Here is an 18298-nt window from a genome sequence, read left to right as displayed (position 1 = left end):
TTGAGATGGGGGAGGAGAGAGGCCAAGTGATGATGTCACTGTTCCTCTTTTATACTTTCTTCCAGCTGCTAGAAAGATACTTGCTGTGAGGTGGGGGTTAGGTAGCCCTCATTGCATACGTGCCCTCTCCGAGAAGCCTCTGGAAGAGTGGATTCTTCTTGATGGGCCATCAACGCCTATCTGGCCAGTGATAGTTGCTCCTTTGTTGCTACTGAAAGGCTAACTGTGCAATCCACTTCACAACATATTTCAGTAACACATACAGAGCAGTACTTCGTAACGTCACATATAATGATAGCACATACAATTCAACAGGATGTTAATGTTCAACAGATCAAAACTTCTTAAATGATAGCTCACAAGGCATTCTTTGTACAAAACATATCATAATCATATCACAGTGGTGAAGATGGGGGTTCCAGGGTGCTACTTTGAGGTACAGTGTCACACAGATCCAATTTGCAGATGCAAAATCTGCACCCACAAAATGAATTTCAGGTGCGAAGTGGAATATTTGCACTGGCCATCAGGCAGTTACAACTATCCAGACTGCCCTTGCAATTCCTATGAAGGAGGAGAAATACAGATGCAGATTTTGCACATGCAGATTGCCCTCATAAAATGGATGTCATGCTTCTGAAAATTTGCTCCCATGTATTTAGTTTTGTAAACAAAGGGTAACTTTTCAGCGTCATCTGTTAATAAGAATAATTATATTGTATTGGAAACTGATTCCAATTTCTTATTTTTTTTAATCACAGAATAATTGTTTCCAAGTTCTTTTGACCCATGTTTCTATAATGATTGAGTTACATTATGAATTAAAATTTGTGACTTTTCTTTTAAAAGTGAATCGTCTAGGTGATATTCGAAATGACAATGATCCAAACTGCACATATGAAGGAGACAATAACGTTCTGCTTCAGCAAACCAGCAACTACTTACTGAGCTGGGTGAATGCTAAACACCAAGGTTAGCATGTCATACTATATCTTGTTTTAGATTTAGTGGTGATTTGGTAACAAGATTAGGAGATCATTTCATACTGACAGAATTTATTTAATCATTATTTGTAGATCATAAATAACATGCTAGGTACCTTCATAAACAAGTGTCTTGATCTCTCTCTATATATTTCTATTGCATCAATCTCCACAGTATCTGGACCTCGTTGTAACTAGTTGTATTCCATGTTGTAAGTAGGTTTTGAAAAATTAACATGATAAAAAGTAATGTAGGGCTTGGTGTTGTATCTGCTAGGGATTCAAACTCCCAAGTCCACTGGAAGTCATTGGAAGCTTTCTGCACAGAGAGGGGGGCTCTGTGGTCCTTGAAAAATAATATAAAGGCTATCTATCTCCGACCACCCTTATACGCATTAAATAGCATCTGAATCCGTGTCATTCATTCCAAATGAACTCTGGTGCTAGGCACTGAGAGTACAAGTTGCAGAATGTTTAGCCGAACTGAATAATTATTATTATAGCCTTTTGTTGTTTTCTGGATAAAAGATCACGGGACAAATTGCTGGCAAAGATTCTGGCCAAGATTTTCCAGGTGTGGAAAACCCATTCATGGGTATTGAATCTACAATCTCCACTCCACTGGGAGCTTGCAAACAGCCAGGTCAGCTCCTCAGCACTTATTCACCTCTCCTTATTCGGCTGAATCCCCACTAGGCAGTAATAAGCTAAATATTTTGGCATTTCTGCACCTGGCCTATCAAGAAAGAGTAAACCTAACCCTAGGATAGTGTTTTACCTCAAAATAGTCTGACACCGACTTTGTAACTAATCAATTCATCATTGGTATTCCAGATAAAGCTCCTATTGCATCCCCTCTTGGAACAGTAAATTTTTTGGAAGACTACAGTCTTATTCTTGGCCAGAAATTCACAGCCTCTAGTGTTGAAGACTGCATGGACTCCTCAGGTAGCCATTTTCTATTTTCTCGATACAAATAGTTATTTTCACTCTGTCCCTTCCACCCAGCCAGCTGATTTTTCTTCTCTCTCTTTGTCCGCTCTGTATTTTTCCACCATCTTTTGTAAGCAGACAGCTTACCTATAAGCATTAGAGACTGAGTGATGCTTCCAAACTCACAGTATTCAAGGGAGCTCAAATTACGGCACATCCTTCTAGACACAACATCCTGCATCGTGGTAGGGGGTTAGACTAGATGGCCCTTGTGGTCCCTTCTAACCCTATGATTCTATGATCCCTCATAAGCAATGTTTTTCCTCTGGTATTTATTATGATATGTGTAGAGCCTTGACTGCAAGAGAACTAGAATGGGTAAACTAATTCAGATTAAAATGTGAATTAACTTGATCTGTTGGGTGTTTTTATTCCTACTTTTGCACAGCTCTTCACCTTTTGGTTTCATTCCAAAGCAGACACACTAAAAACAGGTGCTATTCTTGAGCTACTTGTAACCTGGGTCGCCGTGAGAAGTGCTATGTCGTTTCAGCCTGCTTTCTAGACAGCAAAAGGAATCAGACAGAGCTGGTTTAAAATTTTCAAATTTTTGATGATTTTTTTTTGGCAAAAATATTTGCTGTTTTTCAACCAACTTATAGAGTTGGTATTTTTCAAAAATGTAAAGATCCTATAAAAAATGTACAAAGTTTTCTGTATTATTCGTCCAACTCTAGATCTGAAAAGCTGACAGCTGAACATTTGAATTCTCACCTGATCCAGTGCTTTTTTCAGGTCAACCATCACTTCTTATAATATATTCTCCATCAAATTGCATTTTACTATTTATTTATGTTGTGTGATGCACACTGCAATTTACTAGGGACCAAATTTTCATTTCTTAATATGTCTCATTGGCACAAAATGTGCAAATTGAATTCTAGCATGAAATTGCTAGACAGAATGGTTTCATGCAATATTGGCTTGCATGTATTCTTCAAGTAAAATGTTATTCTTGTTCCTCTAAGGTTGTATTTGTTGGTAGTTGTCCTCCACTATTGTATTGTTTTTAGGAGAGGCCATGTCTACACCACAGAGTTAAGTCGACTTAAGTTACATCGATTATCATAAACTGTTATAATTACATCGCCTGTGCATGTTCATACAATGCTCCTTGTGTCAGCAGAGTGCGTCCACAGTTGGTGTTCTAGCACTGACAGAGAGAGCAGTGCACTGTGGGTAGCTATCCCAATATGCAAATCATCACCTTCTCCTGCTAAGAGTTCTGGGAGTTTTCTCCATCCCAAAATTCCAAGGTCTTCCAGCTGCATTTCAGGACATTTTTCAACTGCCCCTGTAAACTTTGCACCTGCCATCTCTGCCTGAAAGCATGGATCCTGCACTGCTCACCAGTCTAGTGATAAGTGTTATGAACTGCTGATCCTGCAGTATTTCATGAGCTGTTGTGTGCCATGGAAAGAAACAATTCAAGATTGATGTTGGTATTCACGGAACAGCAGCACACGGTGGACTGTTGCTACGGGAAACAAGCACTGAGTGGTGGGATCAGATTGTGATGCAGATATGGGATGAGGAGCAGTGGCTGCAGAACTTTCATGTGCATAAAGCCATCTTCCTTCAACTCTGTGCAGAGCTCATACCCGCCCTACAGCACAAGGACTACAAAATGAGAGCTGCCCTTACTTTTCCTCATTCACCTCCTTATCTGACAGTGTGTAGGAGCTGGCCCTCAAGAGCACATCTGCAGAAACAAAAGAAACAGTACACAGAGTCAGTATTGTGATTTGACTCATAGTCTTGAATCATAAGCGCATAAAAGTTACATACCTCTTTCTCACTTTTCCTTGGCAAGCATGGCCAGAGCGCTAATCATGGTGAGCTTGACCCGAGGGTTTGACCCAAGGGATCACTGCAAGCACCTAGTAACAGTATTCTGAAAAAAAGAGAACTAGATAACTAAGCTAAGGGAGTACTTGCAAGGCAAGTGAGACAGTTCCAACGGCCGCCATATATGGTAAGAAAGAACTGAAGGAGGGGTTGGGTCGGCAGGGTCATATATTGAGCACCATGAAGGCGCCACCGCAAGGGGCTCCCCAGCCAACCTGATGGGAGCTGCTAAGGGAAAAAGTTTCCAACGACGGTGCACACGGCACACGCACACACCTGATTGGAATGGATGTGAACAACACATCTTGAAGAACGACAGTTACAAGAAGGTGGGTAACCGTTTTATCTCTATGGAGGATTCCCAGGAGATCCCCGTGTGCATTAACAAACTGTTTTGCAAGACCTCCACTGCGTGGCTGCACAGGAAAATGTGAAGCAGACGCAAACAGTACCTAGTGTTGTTAATTTCAATCCCTTTTCCTACATGCACCATGTAGCAAATTAAAAGACACCTCTACCTTATGCAACCATGCACTATCAAAGTAAAATGAGTACTCACCAGAGCTCCCATCTCCTGCTTCAGGCATACCAGAGCCAGACTGCTGGAACAGGCTAGACCACTCCGGAGTCAGAGATCCTGGCTCGCCACGCCACCAGATGAGCCTGTCGCCTGCCCCACATTCTCCTTCAACTCAACCTCCTCAGGGCTGACCCACTGGCTGCTGCCTCCAGTCCCCCCGAAGTGTCCATGGGGTTCTTGGCGGGGAAGGTGGGGTCACTGCTGAGGATGGTGTGCAGCTCCTTGTAGAAGCAGCGTGTTTTTGGTGCCACGCCAGAGCAACGGTTGGCCTCCTGTGCCTTCTGGTACACCTGCCTTATCTCCGCACGGCACTACTACATGTCCCTTTTTTGCCCCTTTTCATCCATGCCACAAGCAGTCTGCTCATAGGTGTCAATATTCCTATGGCTGGATTGGTGCTACAACTGCACATCCTCCTCTCCCCACAGACCCAACAGATCCAGCAACTTCCATTGTACTCCACACGGGAGCCTGTTTGCTGTGGAAAGCCGGCATGGGAAGATGCGATGTGGGCTGTCCACTCCGAGCAAACAAGAAGTGGAATTTCAAACATACTCAGGGCTTTAAAGTGGGAGGAGTGCATGCCTGAGTACCTTTGCAGAGTAGAAACTGCTCACCAGAGTGGTCATGATGGGCATTGTGGGACACCTCCCAGAGCCCACTGAGGGTAACATAAACAAGTGCAGTGTCTACACTGACACCGTGTCACTGTAACTTTGTCGCAAAAAGCTCTGTCTCTTGTCGAGGTGGTTTTATTCTGTTGGCGTAGCAGGAGAGTTAAATCGGTGGGAGGAACATTGTTGCGTGTACACCTCCGCTGTTTTGTCTATGAAACCTGACTTTTGTTGACAAAACTGTGTAGCATAGACATGGCCAGAGACTCTTATGTGGGCCAGATCTCCATTTGATGTAATTAGGTTGGGGCCTTGAAATAGCTTTATAAGGAAAATGCGTGTGAGTTAGAACAGTGTAGAGCAGGGCAACATTTTGAATAGTACAATAGGCTCAGACAAAGTATGTCACGATGTAGTAATCGTCTTTAGTTTGGTTGGAAAAAATGGAGAAACAGTGAGAAAAAAACTTCAGCAGTTGTCTTAGTTTTCTCTGCTATAATCAAATTAAGAAAGACAGTACATGCCATTCCCACGATTTTATTGCTGCTATTTACCCAGACTGGCTCCTAGGGGGAAATTAGAGGGAATTAGATCTATATGAGGATTTAAGACAAAAGTCAGTCTATGAAACTCAGAACTTATTGTGGGTAGAAATTTAACCTTAATTTATAGATGTCATTAACAGGCAATCTGGTTATTTCCTGGAATCCAAATAACTGCTTCAGGGCTCAGCTAATTGAATGAAGAAATCCTGGGATTACTGAAGTCTCGGTAATGATGCAGAGCTCCAAGTGAGATAATGCCTCAGTAGTTATGACAAAAACTTAACATCTGATTAGCTTCAAAATGCAAAGGCTTAGAAGAAAGACTTGCTGAAATAAATGTTTGCTTTGTCTTTGTGGTAAATCTCAAGCTTGTGACATGCTGGACAGCACAAACTAATAACTAAGCACATTTTTGTCTCCTCAGTTAATACCTACTGAAGCAGCCAAATCACAGTTGAAAAAAAAAACCCACTAAATCTGTTCATCTGTATTAATTTTCTATTAGAAGTAATTTAATAGCACTGGACTAAGTCTCTGACTAGGATTTAGGCCACCAGGATTTAGCCAAGAATCATAGAGATGTGAAGCTGGAAGGGACCTTGAGAGGTTATCTAGTCAGCCCCCCACCATACTGAGGTAGGACCAAGTACACCTACACCATTCCTAACAGGTGTATTTCTAACCTGTTCTTAAAAGCCTCCAATGACAGGGATTCCACTATGTCCCTTGGTAACTTATTCCAGTACTTAACTATCCTTATAGTTAGAAAGTGTTTCCTGATATCTAACCTAAATCTCCCTTGCTACAGATTAAGCCAATTACTACTTGTCCTGCCTTCCTTCACTGGACATGGAGAACAATTGATCACCATCCTCTTAATAATGGTCCTTAATATATTTGAAGACGGTTATAAAGTGCCCCGTCGGCCTTCTTTTTCTCAACACTAAACATGCCCATATGTACTCTGTAATACCTGCTTCCCTAATAATCCCAGAGTGCTTAAAAAATTTAACAATCTAATATGCAGTGGTTACTTCACTTGTCACTTAAATGCAGCCACATCTGGGTGGAACATGGCAACAGTTTAATGGCATGTACCATCACTCCACAACGTTTGAGGGCTCAACCCACAAGTTGTTGGCTATCCTCAATGCAAGGAGATACACAGTACCTTTCAGGATTGATCTTTAGAAGAGGAAGAGAAAATACCTTACGTGATTGAACCTGTAGGGAGGCAGAATATAAATAATAAACTGAGAATTTGACTCTGTTACAGGAAACAACCCATTCTTGTGAAAAGTGTCATGGGACATTTAATGAATGCATGTAGCCAAGACCTTGTTTATTCTTATTTCAAGGACTATGGTCAGGATTCTTTTTGCCCCAGTCAGGCACTTCAGAGTTGCAGTTTTGTGGCAGTGGGTTGCCAGCAGAGCATTCCCCTAGCAAAGGGAAACTCTCCAGTGGTCACAAGCTGGTGGAGGTGGCATAGCTCCTCCTGTGAAAGCTGCCCACGCCCATCTCCAGGATGCTGGAGGAAAAGGCTGAAAGCAGGGAAGGGTCATGGCAGAGTGAAGCTTTGCTATGCCTGCCCTCCACTCTCATAAGTCATTCAGGGATCTTACCTCAGAGGGATAAGTTAGAGCAGCTCCTTATGCTAGGGTCAGGTTGCAGAGGAATGGGGGTCACAGCTGACTCCCTGAAACCTTCCCTGTGCTCTGCAATTAGCAGAACTTGTCCACAAGGGAGAATCTACCCCAGCATCTCCAGCAACACAGTGTCCCCTAAGACCATGCTGGTGCCTTGGCTAAGTGTCAGCTCAGAGAAAGGAGAATCATTTGCTGCAGTGCTTAGGTGGCCCTCAGAGGTTCTTGTCCAGGGAATAACACTGCCCAACACTGTTTGGTTGAATATTTGTGATGTGATGGCTGCAGGAGATTTTTATTGATTTATGTAAGCCTCCTATAGGAATCCAGTGTCCATCCCACATAACATGAGTTTAGAATAAAGTTGATTCTGTTTGTGATTACTAGCAATGGGAGCACCAACATGCAATATTTCAGTTTTCCTCTCTTTCCCACATGGAAAATTTCTTCTGTCTTGCAGTTCCGTTAGCTGCATATAAATGGCTGGTTTGTTACTTGCTCCGAGAAAGTGTCCTTAAATTGAGCCACGAGAAACGGTCTGGGAGTAGTGATTTTGAAGCAAGAAACAACAGCCAGGTAACACTTTATTCAGAGTCCTACCTTATTTACTGTCTATTTTCCTCCAAGTTTGCCAGATCTTGTTTGCTGTATCCTTCTGTCATTCATAAAGCAGCAAATCATAGTAACTAATAAAAATGCATTCCCATTCATGTGCGTTGTATTAAACAGTATTAAAGGAGGACAATTATGATCAGTAAAATATTTCAGAAAATAGTTTCCTTCAGAACCGTGCAGACATAGTTGTGTAATAAATTCAAATTAATCTTAATTTTAAACTCCTGTTTTGAACATTATATCTACTACTGTTAAATCCACTACCATTCCTAATTAGTACATCTACATCTGCTTATCATGCTGCGCTTATGGCCAAATACATACTGTAGGAAAGAATCCTGCTCTGGCAGGTAGATGGACTAGATGACCTAATAGGTCTTTTCCGTCTCTAATGTCTATAATTCAAATGCAGGGCCCTCATGAAAGATACCAGACTGACAGTACTGGAAACTGAAAAGGAAACATTGACAGTCATACTACGAGTGGATCCACTGTCCCCTAACAAGATTTTAACAGCCAAGGAGGGCATGGCTCCAAATCACAGCTTGCAGCACTTCCCCATCCATCTCTATCCTCAGTGAGCAAAACTGGCTGGAACCCAAAGCACAGAATTCTTGGCATTTGTCACTCCTGAGGGGGATCTGCTGCTCTGAAGGTGGCCAATCTTACCAACCTTACCTGCAAAGTACATTGAAAACTTGCAACAAGAAACACTCAACTCTGTATCCAAGTAGAGAAGACCTGGCTTCACCCAGGCATCCACCACCCAGGATAGCTCTGCTGGTTTGGACTTTGCAAAAGCTATGGTAGAAGTAACCACCATCAGAGCCTTCATCAGAGCAATAGCTTAGAATAAGAGAGAAATGTCTACTTTGCTGGGTCAGTATCAGAGCAACAACATGTCCCCTGGCTGGCACTTACTACTGACAGCAGCATAAATACAACTACAATTGCATCTGGTACGGCCCATTACCCAATGACTACGCCCCTTTGGGAATGTCGTGCATAGCCAAGTGTGTTAAGAAGCTGAGCAATATAGAGGTGCCCTGCCCTACTTCTTCCTTATATTCATTAGGCCCTCTTCCCTTCCTACAATGCTTGTGCAGCACAGGGGAGGATTTTTCTCATAAATAATGACAGGTTTCAGAGTAACAGCCGTGTTAGTCTGTATTTGCAAAAAGAAAAGGAGTACTTGTGGCATCTTAGAGACTAACCAATTTATTTGAGCATAAGCTTTCGTGAGCTACAGTATGCATCCGATGAAGTGAGCTGTAGCTCACGAAAGCTTATGCTCAAATAAATTGGTTAGTCTCTAAGGTGCCACAAGTACTCCTTTTCTTCTTGTAAATAATGTGCATTAAATACATCTGAAAATTATTAGCATGCTGGAGCTTTGGAGACCTTTGCAGAATTGATTTTAAAACATCAGGCATGAAGAAGCACTTTCTGTCAACCCCTTGGCAGAGAAATGATGTAGTGTTCAGTCATGCTGCAGGAGATCTGGGACAGATTCCTGGCCTATACCTGGGCTGTTATGAGTTGAGAGTTCACTGAAGACATCCCAGGGTAGCAGGGGAGGGAATGCTTTGTATCACTCATCTGTGATGTCTCATTCTGGTTGAACAGGATTAACAGGCTCAGAAGGGAGTCCTGTCCATTTGTTCTCAGCCACAAGGTTAATGGGGAAAATGCAGGACTACAAGACTGGGTTTATAAAATAGGAAGAAGTGGGGGGAGGAGGGAACTCATTCTTGGGGCTCCAACAGGGATACTGTGAGAGACATTTGATTGCGACTAGAGAATTGGTCTAATCATGAAATTCTGATCTAAATTCAGGTCCAGCCATTGAGGGTGAAAAAAATCTCTCTGCCCTCCCAAAGTTTATGGGTGTTCAGATGTGGTTTTTGTGGTTCAAGCTTATCTCTGGTTGTGACACTAATCAAGGGTGCCATCAAAGAACTATACAAAGAAAGTGGAATTATTTGGAAGAGGTCTTTGGTTTATTAAATATCCCGTCTTTTGCAGTGATTTAAAAGAAACCCAACCAACTGTGATTTACTGAACATAGAACAAACCCAACAAGTTGATTAATACAAAATTAGTGCCTGTATGAAACAATTGAGAGCAGTGTAACAAACTGTTATAACACAAACAGCTTCCTATACAGCTCTGGATTCACTCTCATATACATATTCATTCATATAACATCCTCTTTCAAATTTAAATGGTATTCCAGTTCAAGTGGATATGTAAAGACTACCAAATCTTCCTATGCAAATACTCAGACCCTATATTTTTATCCTGTGTATTAAAAATATTGTAAGAGGTAGTGATTTTTTTTTTTACCTTGCTAATAAGGTAAGAGCAAAGGGTTAGTTGTGTCATTCTTTCAAACAACATTAGAGTCAATGGGGTCTAGTAAGCACTATGTCCAATAGTGTTTATAGGATCAGACCCTTCTTTTTCCTCTAATTTAGTAGAAAATTCTATCCCTGCTACAGAATTCCATAAGATTGTTTAAAAACATTTATTGAAAGGAGAGCAGTCTCTATTCAGTACTATAGATTTTATAATCATTTCCATAGAACCCTACTGGTATCATTCATATTAATTTCTATAGCATTTTCTGTTCGGGCTCAATGGGCATTAACAAGATCTTGGACCTGATTCTCAACTGTGTTCCACCTTAGTCATTTACACCTGTACAAAGTGGGTATGAAATGCTTCCAGATCAGAACGGTAGCATATTATACATCAGTTTTGCCCTGCCATTTGGGAGGTGGTAGAGAATTAGGAACCTTATTTCCAGTTGCAGTAGATATGTCCACTGCGTTTCTGAAAAACCTAATTGTCCCTAGCCAAACAGACATTTGAAATGCACACTTTGAAAGCACTTCCTTAGGCACACACTTCCCAGAGAGTCTTGTTTAGTTGTTAAAACTTGAGCTGGATTGTCAACTGGTGTAAATCGGCATAACTCCATTAACTTCAATGTTGCTATGTCATTTTATAGCAGCTGAGGATCTGGCCCTTGTGTGTTTTGTTTGTCAACATGTTATTTAATCCTTTTCTATTTCTTAAGGTATACTACTGTCGTTCATTAGCCATCGCTTTTATTGAGCAAACAGTCTTACAAAGGTATCACGAATACACTCATGATCCCGACACACCATCTACACTCCAGCCTGTCCTAAAGCGTCTTAGTGCTCTGTATGGACTGTGGTCTTTAAGTAAACACATGGCCGTGCTGTACCAAGGTGAGATCAAATCTATCTTCAGTGTGGATCACTTTTTAAACAGCCCTAATTGTAACCTTCATTTTTTCTATATAGTGCATTGCACTTTGGCAGGGAGAAAGTGAATCTTGACTGGAGTATATGATAGAACATTTAGTTATTGCCTGTGTAATGCAGCATTACTGGGTAGGCTGTCAGAAGCAGGGATTCAGCTCTGGCTCTAAGAGAGTCAGACTCTATTAGCTAAGCTAAAAGCCTCAGCTCTGTTAGCACAAGGGCTGTAGTGAACTTATACACCTCTGTGAGATCCAGCCCCTGGCGTAGGGATGATATATAGCCATACTGCAAGTGCGTCTTTGTCTACCCGGCCCTGCAGTTCAGACTCTGGGGGAGTGAACTGTAATGCACACTAGCATGCTGTGCTGTAACTGTCCCATGTGGACATTTGCTGGTGCAAACTAAAAGGAACTTAGTTCGCATTAACATAGTTCTCTTTCAAACAGGACTATGTTACTGTGAACTAGGTACCTTTTAGTTCATGCCCACAGCATCCACATGGGGCAGTTACAGTGCAGCACCCTAGTGCATGCTCTAATTCACACACCCTGGGACCGTAGAAAAGCCTTGTGATTTACACATGTAAAAGGCTCCAGGTGCCTGAGGAAGCGAATGTTTAAAGTCTACCTCTTGAGTGAGAGAGTCATCACAACTCTCACAAGTTTCATCTTCATAAATACCAAACAGATTTATAAAACCATGCCATTGGTAAAAGGAATATAGCAACATAATCTTAGCGTCACCATTTAATTTCATTGTAAATATATTTGCAGGTGGATATGTTTCAGGTGAACAGCCTGGTCAATTCATACAGCATGCTATTCTGGAGCTTTGTTCCAAGGTAAGTCTCTAATATCATTTTGGTGTGGATGGACAGCAACACAACATGCTAGTAACAGAAGAAAGACATACCACTTACTCTGCACTTCAGGAGATTACCAGGATGCTATCCTATTTGCAGTTGAATAGCCTGTTTAAAAAGGGGAAGATTAGTAGCATTGGGTCAAAGCCTGAGTATTCTACAAGGGCTCAGAGAAAGTAATATTTCATATTTTGAGGGGAAATTTTTGGAAGATGATGCTCTGGATTTCATTTGTCATTTGAAGTACTGTGTTTATTGGATGAAATGGGAGGCCAATAAAACACTTGAGAGCAGCAGTGCCGTTCTATTTATTTCATTATCATCTCAGCTCATAAATATTGTCTGTGTTATTTTTTTCTCAACACATAGCTTTTCAAGCTAGCACACATTTTGACCAGGCAAGATATGAATTGTAAAGAAGAAGAATCTGGAAATTGTATGTTAATGAATGAGTTGTGTGTTGATCAGTTTGTATGAACATACACAGTACTGCCTAGGTGAAAATAAAACTTAATGCTTTTAAGGAAAGCATGGAAAACTTCTAAAATAGAGTTGTCTTTTTTTTCTTATTGCTCTGGAAGAAAGACAAAAATAGTGTGAATAGACAGTGTGTTGATAGTGGATCTTTAAAAGTATAACAACTTAAGTTACCATTGGCTGGTTTCTTGAAGCACTGCTTTGTTGTTCGTAGGTAACCATAGAAATCTAGAAGAGCTGCCAAATTTATGCTCTTTGTTTTTAAACAGTTGAAAGATGATGCAGTTGCCTTGGTGGATGTCATTGCACCTCCTGACTTCATTCTGAACTCACCTATTGGCAGAGCTGATGGAGAGGTAAAGAGAAACCTTCCTGTGTTTGTAAAGCTAATAATTAAAAAGGCATTTATGTAACCGGACTAATATTTTAAATTAAGAAGCTTTACAGCTAGAAGAAAAGGGCAGACCCTCAGCTGGTGCATTGACTTCAATGGAGCTATGACAATTTGCACTAGCTGAGGATATGCTCCAGTATATGGGGAAGTCACATGCTACTGTTCAGAATGTATTGCTTTGGTAGAAATCTGTACATACCCTGGATTGAAGAAGCTACTATACATCCCATAATTCCACAGTGAAAGATCTCTTTTCTAGATATTTAAATATTTGGAGGGCCTCCAACATCCTTCTAACTTTGCCAGCCCTTCTGATTCCCAAACTCATTGAGTCGGGTTCTCTGTTACTATCTTCTTGTTCCGTGATGCTCTGCCTATGCACATAGACTCCAAAGGTGGTCTGGTCTTTTTTACTTCTCTATCACTTTGCCCAGCATAGTCTAATTTGCCATCCAGTATCACCCTAAAGGTGAAATTCTGGCCTCTGTGAAGTCAATAGCAAAACTCCCATTGATTGTAATTGGGCTAGGTTTTCGTCCTAGGTCGTTGTTTTTGTTTAGTTCTGTTGCTGTTTCAAATTATTGTCTCATCAGATGTAATGGCTTTCATTTTACCAGTTGGAATCTTGTGTTTTTATTCCTTGCCTATATTTCTAACTTTTCTAGGAATGATTCCTCTGATCTTATTGGTGCTCACAACACCCTCATTTTAGTGTCATCTGTTAATGTAATTTACCCTCTTTTCCTGATTTTTAATGAAAATGTCTAATATGAGAGCAAAGTGGAATTAAAACTTGTTCCAATTAAGAAGTGTTATGGTCATGGCCTACAAACAGAGAAATTACATTGCAACCTTCCAAAAAGATTTACCACTACTTTATTTCTTAAAATCCAGAACCTTAACACACAAGAATCAAAAAACAGAGACACAATGCAGGCTGCTCCCTAAGGGTGTGTCTACACTGCAGGATTCTTTCAGCAGTGTGTAGTGTATGTACATGCAGAGCCCTCCTAGCACAGACATTAATAGTAGTGTAGACCGTGAGACATGGAGTAAGCAAGTAAAAGTATGCCGGAAGGGTGTAGGAATGTACCCGGAGTACATAGACTACATGCTGTCTGCTCACTCATGCCATGACTCTCAGTGTGGAGTCTTGCTGCATCCCAGTGCCAGAGCCTTTTCCCTCTGCAGGAAAAGGCCCCAGCAACTCCCTGACACTGGAGCCCTTCCCTGCCAGAGGGAAAGACTCCAGCAGGGAAAGTCTCTGGCAGCAGGGGAGGCAGCAGAGAAAACGCTGATCCTTTCCCTGCCGCCTCCTCCCTGCCAGAGCCTTTCACTGACACATGTAGCTACCCACCGCAGTGTGGCTGCAGCCGTTTAAACTGCAGCGTGTAGCTACACATACATGACATGCTGCCGAAATTGGTGTGTTGTATAAATGGCAGAGATGCACAACTCACCCCACCTTTCTCTAGGCTGGATTGAGACAGCCCTTAGCTTGAAAAGTAACAGGTACACTTATAGACCAGAAATAATAACACCACCACCACTGTGCTTTACACCATTAATGGGAGGATCTCAAAGTATTTTACAAACATTAACTAACGGAGCCTCAAACCAATTCGGTTTAAAAAAATAGGTCAAGATTTTCAAAAGTGACTGGGGGGTTTGGGTACCCAACTTGGGGCACCTTTCAGAGGCCCTGATTTTGAAGGGGATAGATTCTCATCACTTTCTGAAAATCAGGCCTCTTCAACGTGTCTCAGGTTGGGCACCCAAAATCACATTTGAAAATCTTGGCCAGAGCGTTTCAGTATCTGCCTTCATCGTAGTGCCATTCAGTCAGTTCTAGCACCACCTAAGCAATACCATTGTGCCGTGGGTCCTGGAAGTGCTGCTCATTTGCAGGTATCCCTAGAGGCAGTCTGTTCTTCTCTTTATGCATGTCAGTTTCTTCCTCAGTCCAGTTAAGAGTGAAGGGCTTTGGAAAGTGTCTTTCTGTACAGCTGGATGATTCTTGTAAGATTTCTGTTCTAAAAATTCCTCTTAGTGGATCTTACTAGCCTCTTACATCTGAGGCTGAACAAAACAAAATGTACTGTTTTCAGAGAGCTACAGTGAATACACTTGATAGGCACAGCTCACAGAACAGGGTCGTGCAGAGCTGCACTTTCCCTGAAGGAACAGTGAAAAGTATTCAGAATGCCCCCCTTAGTTCTCTAGTATGCAGCAGAGAGCACCTACTACAATACCCACCCCTTCATGAGGTGCTGCATGCCCCAGTGTTCCCCTTCCTGGGAGCACGAATGGAACAATCTCTGCGCTCATAAGCAGACACATGGCAATTCTGCCTGGCCTGTATGCAGGCCATGCTAGGGTATAAGAATGTTCTTTGAATATTGGGTCTGATCCATGCTGTACTATATTGACATCGTTCCCTTTATCACCCATATTGTGTACTTGGGTAAGGGCCGGGCAAAATCTGGCCCTGTATCATGTGGTAGCAAAGCTCCTTTAAAAAGTATTTCATTCCTTCTACAAAAGAGACTAAAGATCACTCATCTGCCCTGTTATTCCAATAGATGTCTCCATTCCAGGAACCCTAAGTTGCATTTTCAGCTTTATCTTGTGCAGACACCAATTAAAATGTGATTTTAGACACATCATCAAAATGCTGAACACAGTTTTTGTTCCACTTCCTTCTTTACTGCTTGAACTATCAAGAACATAAAAATTAATTATCTAAATGAAAGAGCCACCTTCTTCCTAATCAAGCTGTTGCAGCTACCCAAAATGAAAGCAGCAGCTTCTAATTCACTTATTCAATTGCAGGGGAGTCATTACCAAAGAGGGTCAGACACATGAGAATTAGGAGAAAGAAGGAGGAAGTGGTCATTTTCATGGCACTGAACACAGTCTACCTGTGACTTTGTTAGACTCTTCTAGATGTGGTGGTTTTGGGGGTGGCCTCCGAAGAATGGGACTCCCCATCAATGGGAGGGTTATTCAGGGGGGGAAAGGGCTAAACTCACCCTGTGGCTAAGTGTCAGCAATTGCATGGTCAGAATTTCACACTTGCATGTCTGCTTTTAGGTACTTAAATTCCTATTTGGGCATATAAATCAGTGGTCTCATTTTCATACAGGTCCTTAAAGTAAAGCCACTTGTCTGGGTGGCTCATAAGTTTAGGGTACTTGGTGGAGTTATACAGATTCTTGCCTTTATTAAAGTTTAGGGGTCAAATTTTCAAAAGTGTCTCTGTGACATAGGAGCCTAAGTCCCACATTCAAAATGGAATTTTCAAAAGTACCTCAGTGCCTAACTCCTATAGGAGTGAAATCCCTTTGTGAAAATCCCACTAAGTGCCTACCTGCATCTCTAGGCACCTAAATACCTTTAAAAATCTGGCCCTTATGCAGTTAGAAGCCTAAATCCCATGGACAGTCACAGTCCTAGGCTCCCAATTGCCTGCTAAGTTTCCTACAGAATCTGAACATCCAATTAATGTTTCTGAGGAAGTGGTTTAGAGGGAATAATTTTAAAAAATGACTAAAACATGAACCACCTACAGAGCGGGAAAGGGAAATTATGGTTCTTAAAATAAGATTAGGGCCACAGCTATGAGTCAGAGAATCCAAAGACAAAATAACTGAAAGCAGAAAATTAGAAAGAAAGGTATCCAAATGACTGTAAATGTGAATGTTAAAATATCCAATAAGAAGCAGAAGAAATTGATGACAGTAAGAATGTGTATTCTGAACAGAGAGTGGATTTAACTGGTTAATAAATTACAGACAGCTTGTATTTCAGAGGTAAAAATAAAGAGAATGAAGAGTAGAAAGGCAATGGAAAAAATACAGTACAAATTGCAGGACTGTACAGGCCAGATCATCTGAGTGTAACAGGGAAATGAATTTCATTTGGATAATCAAGGTTCTGTTAAGGTGGGGTTGGTGGGGTCAGGAATCTGCAGTTCTTAAACTATGCAGGAAAGAGGCTTTAGAACTTACTATGCAGCTTTAGGACTGAATGATTCAAGAGTAAAGTTGGAAGACTTAGATGCCCAGTTCCCATCCAAGGCAGTTTTGAAAATCTCAGCCTAAGTGTATAAAGTTTTTGTTAGCTTTTCAGTACTAAATCGAACATTTTGTATGCTGGAGGTCAAACCAACTTTTTTATGGACCCAAGTGTCTCAGCTAACCATAGTCCAGAAAAATCAAAGTTCAAATGTATTAATTATTTTGGAGATTCTTTGAAATTTTTATTTAAAACATGTAGGGCCAAAGCCTCAGCTGGTGTAAATTGGTGTCGCACCATGGAAGTCATTGCAGCTATGGTGATTGACACCAGGTGAGGATCTGGTCTCCCTCACCTCCTCCCATTTTTTTAGGATGGTATTAAAAAGTTTAAATTAATTGTGAAACTGTCAAATATTTCCAAATAGCCAAAAATATAACCTGACCAGTGCTCAACAGATCTACACTATTAAAGTGGCCTTTTGCAGAATTTACTTCCCATTTAATGCTTTTAACTGGGCTGTATAAAATAACAAGTTGGGAAAGACTGATGAATTAACAATGTGCTGATGGGAGAGGAATTTCTGATGCTCAAACAGAAGTGTTCACATCTGGGAGAAAAATTCTGTAACTTGCCAAAAACATATAGAAAGAAGGGTAAAAACAGTATTTTCAGCTATAACTTTCAGAGGCATGAACAGAATGAAACAGCTTCATTTAATCTTTCCTCTATGAACTGTGTTTTCACTGTTTTTCTTTTGCTTTGTGATTGTTTCATAGCAGTTAGAACGTTAAAAGGCCAGATCCTTAGGTGGCACAAATCAGCCTCACTCAGCTAAGTCAAACTGTTAGTCCAGTTTACCCCAGCTGAAGATCTGATCTCAAATTTGTTTTGTTCTTGCTTTCACATAATTATGCACTTTATTTTGTGCTTATTCCTTGTGCTTGTTCTGTATTCCTAGAAATACAGTTGCAATTGCAATTCCATTTCAGTTGGTTTTATTTAAATTGTTTAAACTTTTGTGAAATTTAAATGATTTTCTGCTTATGTTAATCTACATTCTTCTTCTTTTGCAGCTATATAAAAATCTGTGGACAATAGTCCTTCAAGGCAGCAAGGTGCTGGAGAGACCATCATGGTGGGCAGAATTTTGTGTTAATAAACCCGTTGTCGGCAAGCTGAGGTCGAGGATGTAAATCAAACATTTAAGAGTGGCCCAGATAGAGCAACGATTGAGAACATATTTCAGACACTGAGCGGGAAGGAGCACATATTTCAAATGTTGCAAATGAAGGAGATTTCATACAGAATATGCCAAGAGATAGAATGAGTTTGAAATCCGATATGACCAATCTTAAGGACTGTTGACATAATGGCAAGAACAGTGCAACACATCTGCATGCAGTTCATAGTAATCATGCTAATGTTAAT

General features: G+C 41.1%; 1 protein-coding gene across 1 annotated transcript in view; it reads left to right on the top strand.

Annotated features, from left to right (window-relative positions):
- ACOX3 (acyl-CoA oxidase 3, pristanoyl) overlaps positions 1-18298 on the top strand; it is a 62789-nt gene that overhangs the window by 39482 nt on the left and 5009 nt on the right. The window contains exons 12-18 of the mRNA XM_077815883.1: positions 850-972; positions 1818-1931; positions 7670-7785; positions 10907-11081; positions 11891-11958; positions 12726-12812; positions 17944-18005. Of these exons, the coding sequence (XP_077672009.1) occupies positions 850-972; positions 1818-1931; positions 7670-7785; positions 10907-11081; positions 11891-11958; positions 12726-12812; positions 17944-18005 (745 nt within the window). The remainder of the gene's footprint in view (positions 1-849; positions 973-1817; positions 1932-7669; positions 7786-10906; positions 11082-11890; positions 11959-12725; positions 12813-17943; positions 18006-18298) is intronic.

Source organism: Eretmochelys imbricata, chromosome 4 (assembly GCF_965152235.1).
Source record: "Eretmochelys imbricata isolate rEreImb1 chromosome 4, rEreImb1.hap1, whole genome shotgun sequence".
NCBI classification, from domain to species: Eukaryota; Metazoa; Chordata; order Testudines; family Cheloniidae; genus Eretmochelys; species Eretmochelys imbricata.
The sequence above is the reverse complement of the archived record's forward strand: the minus strand, read 5'-3'. Positions and strand labels throughout refer to the sequence as shown.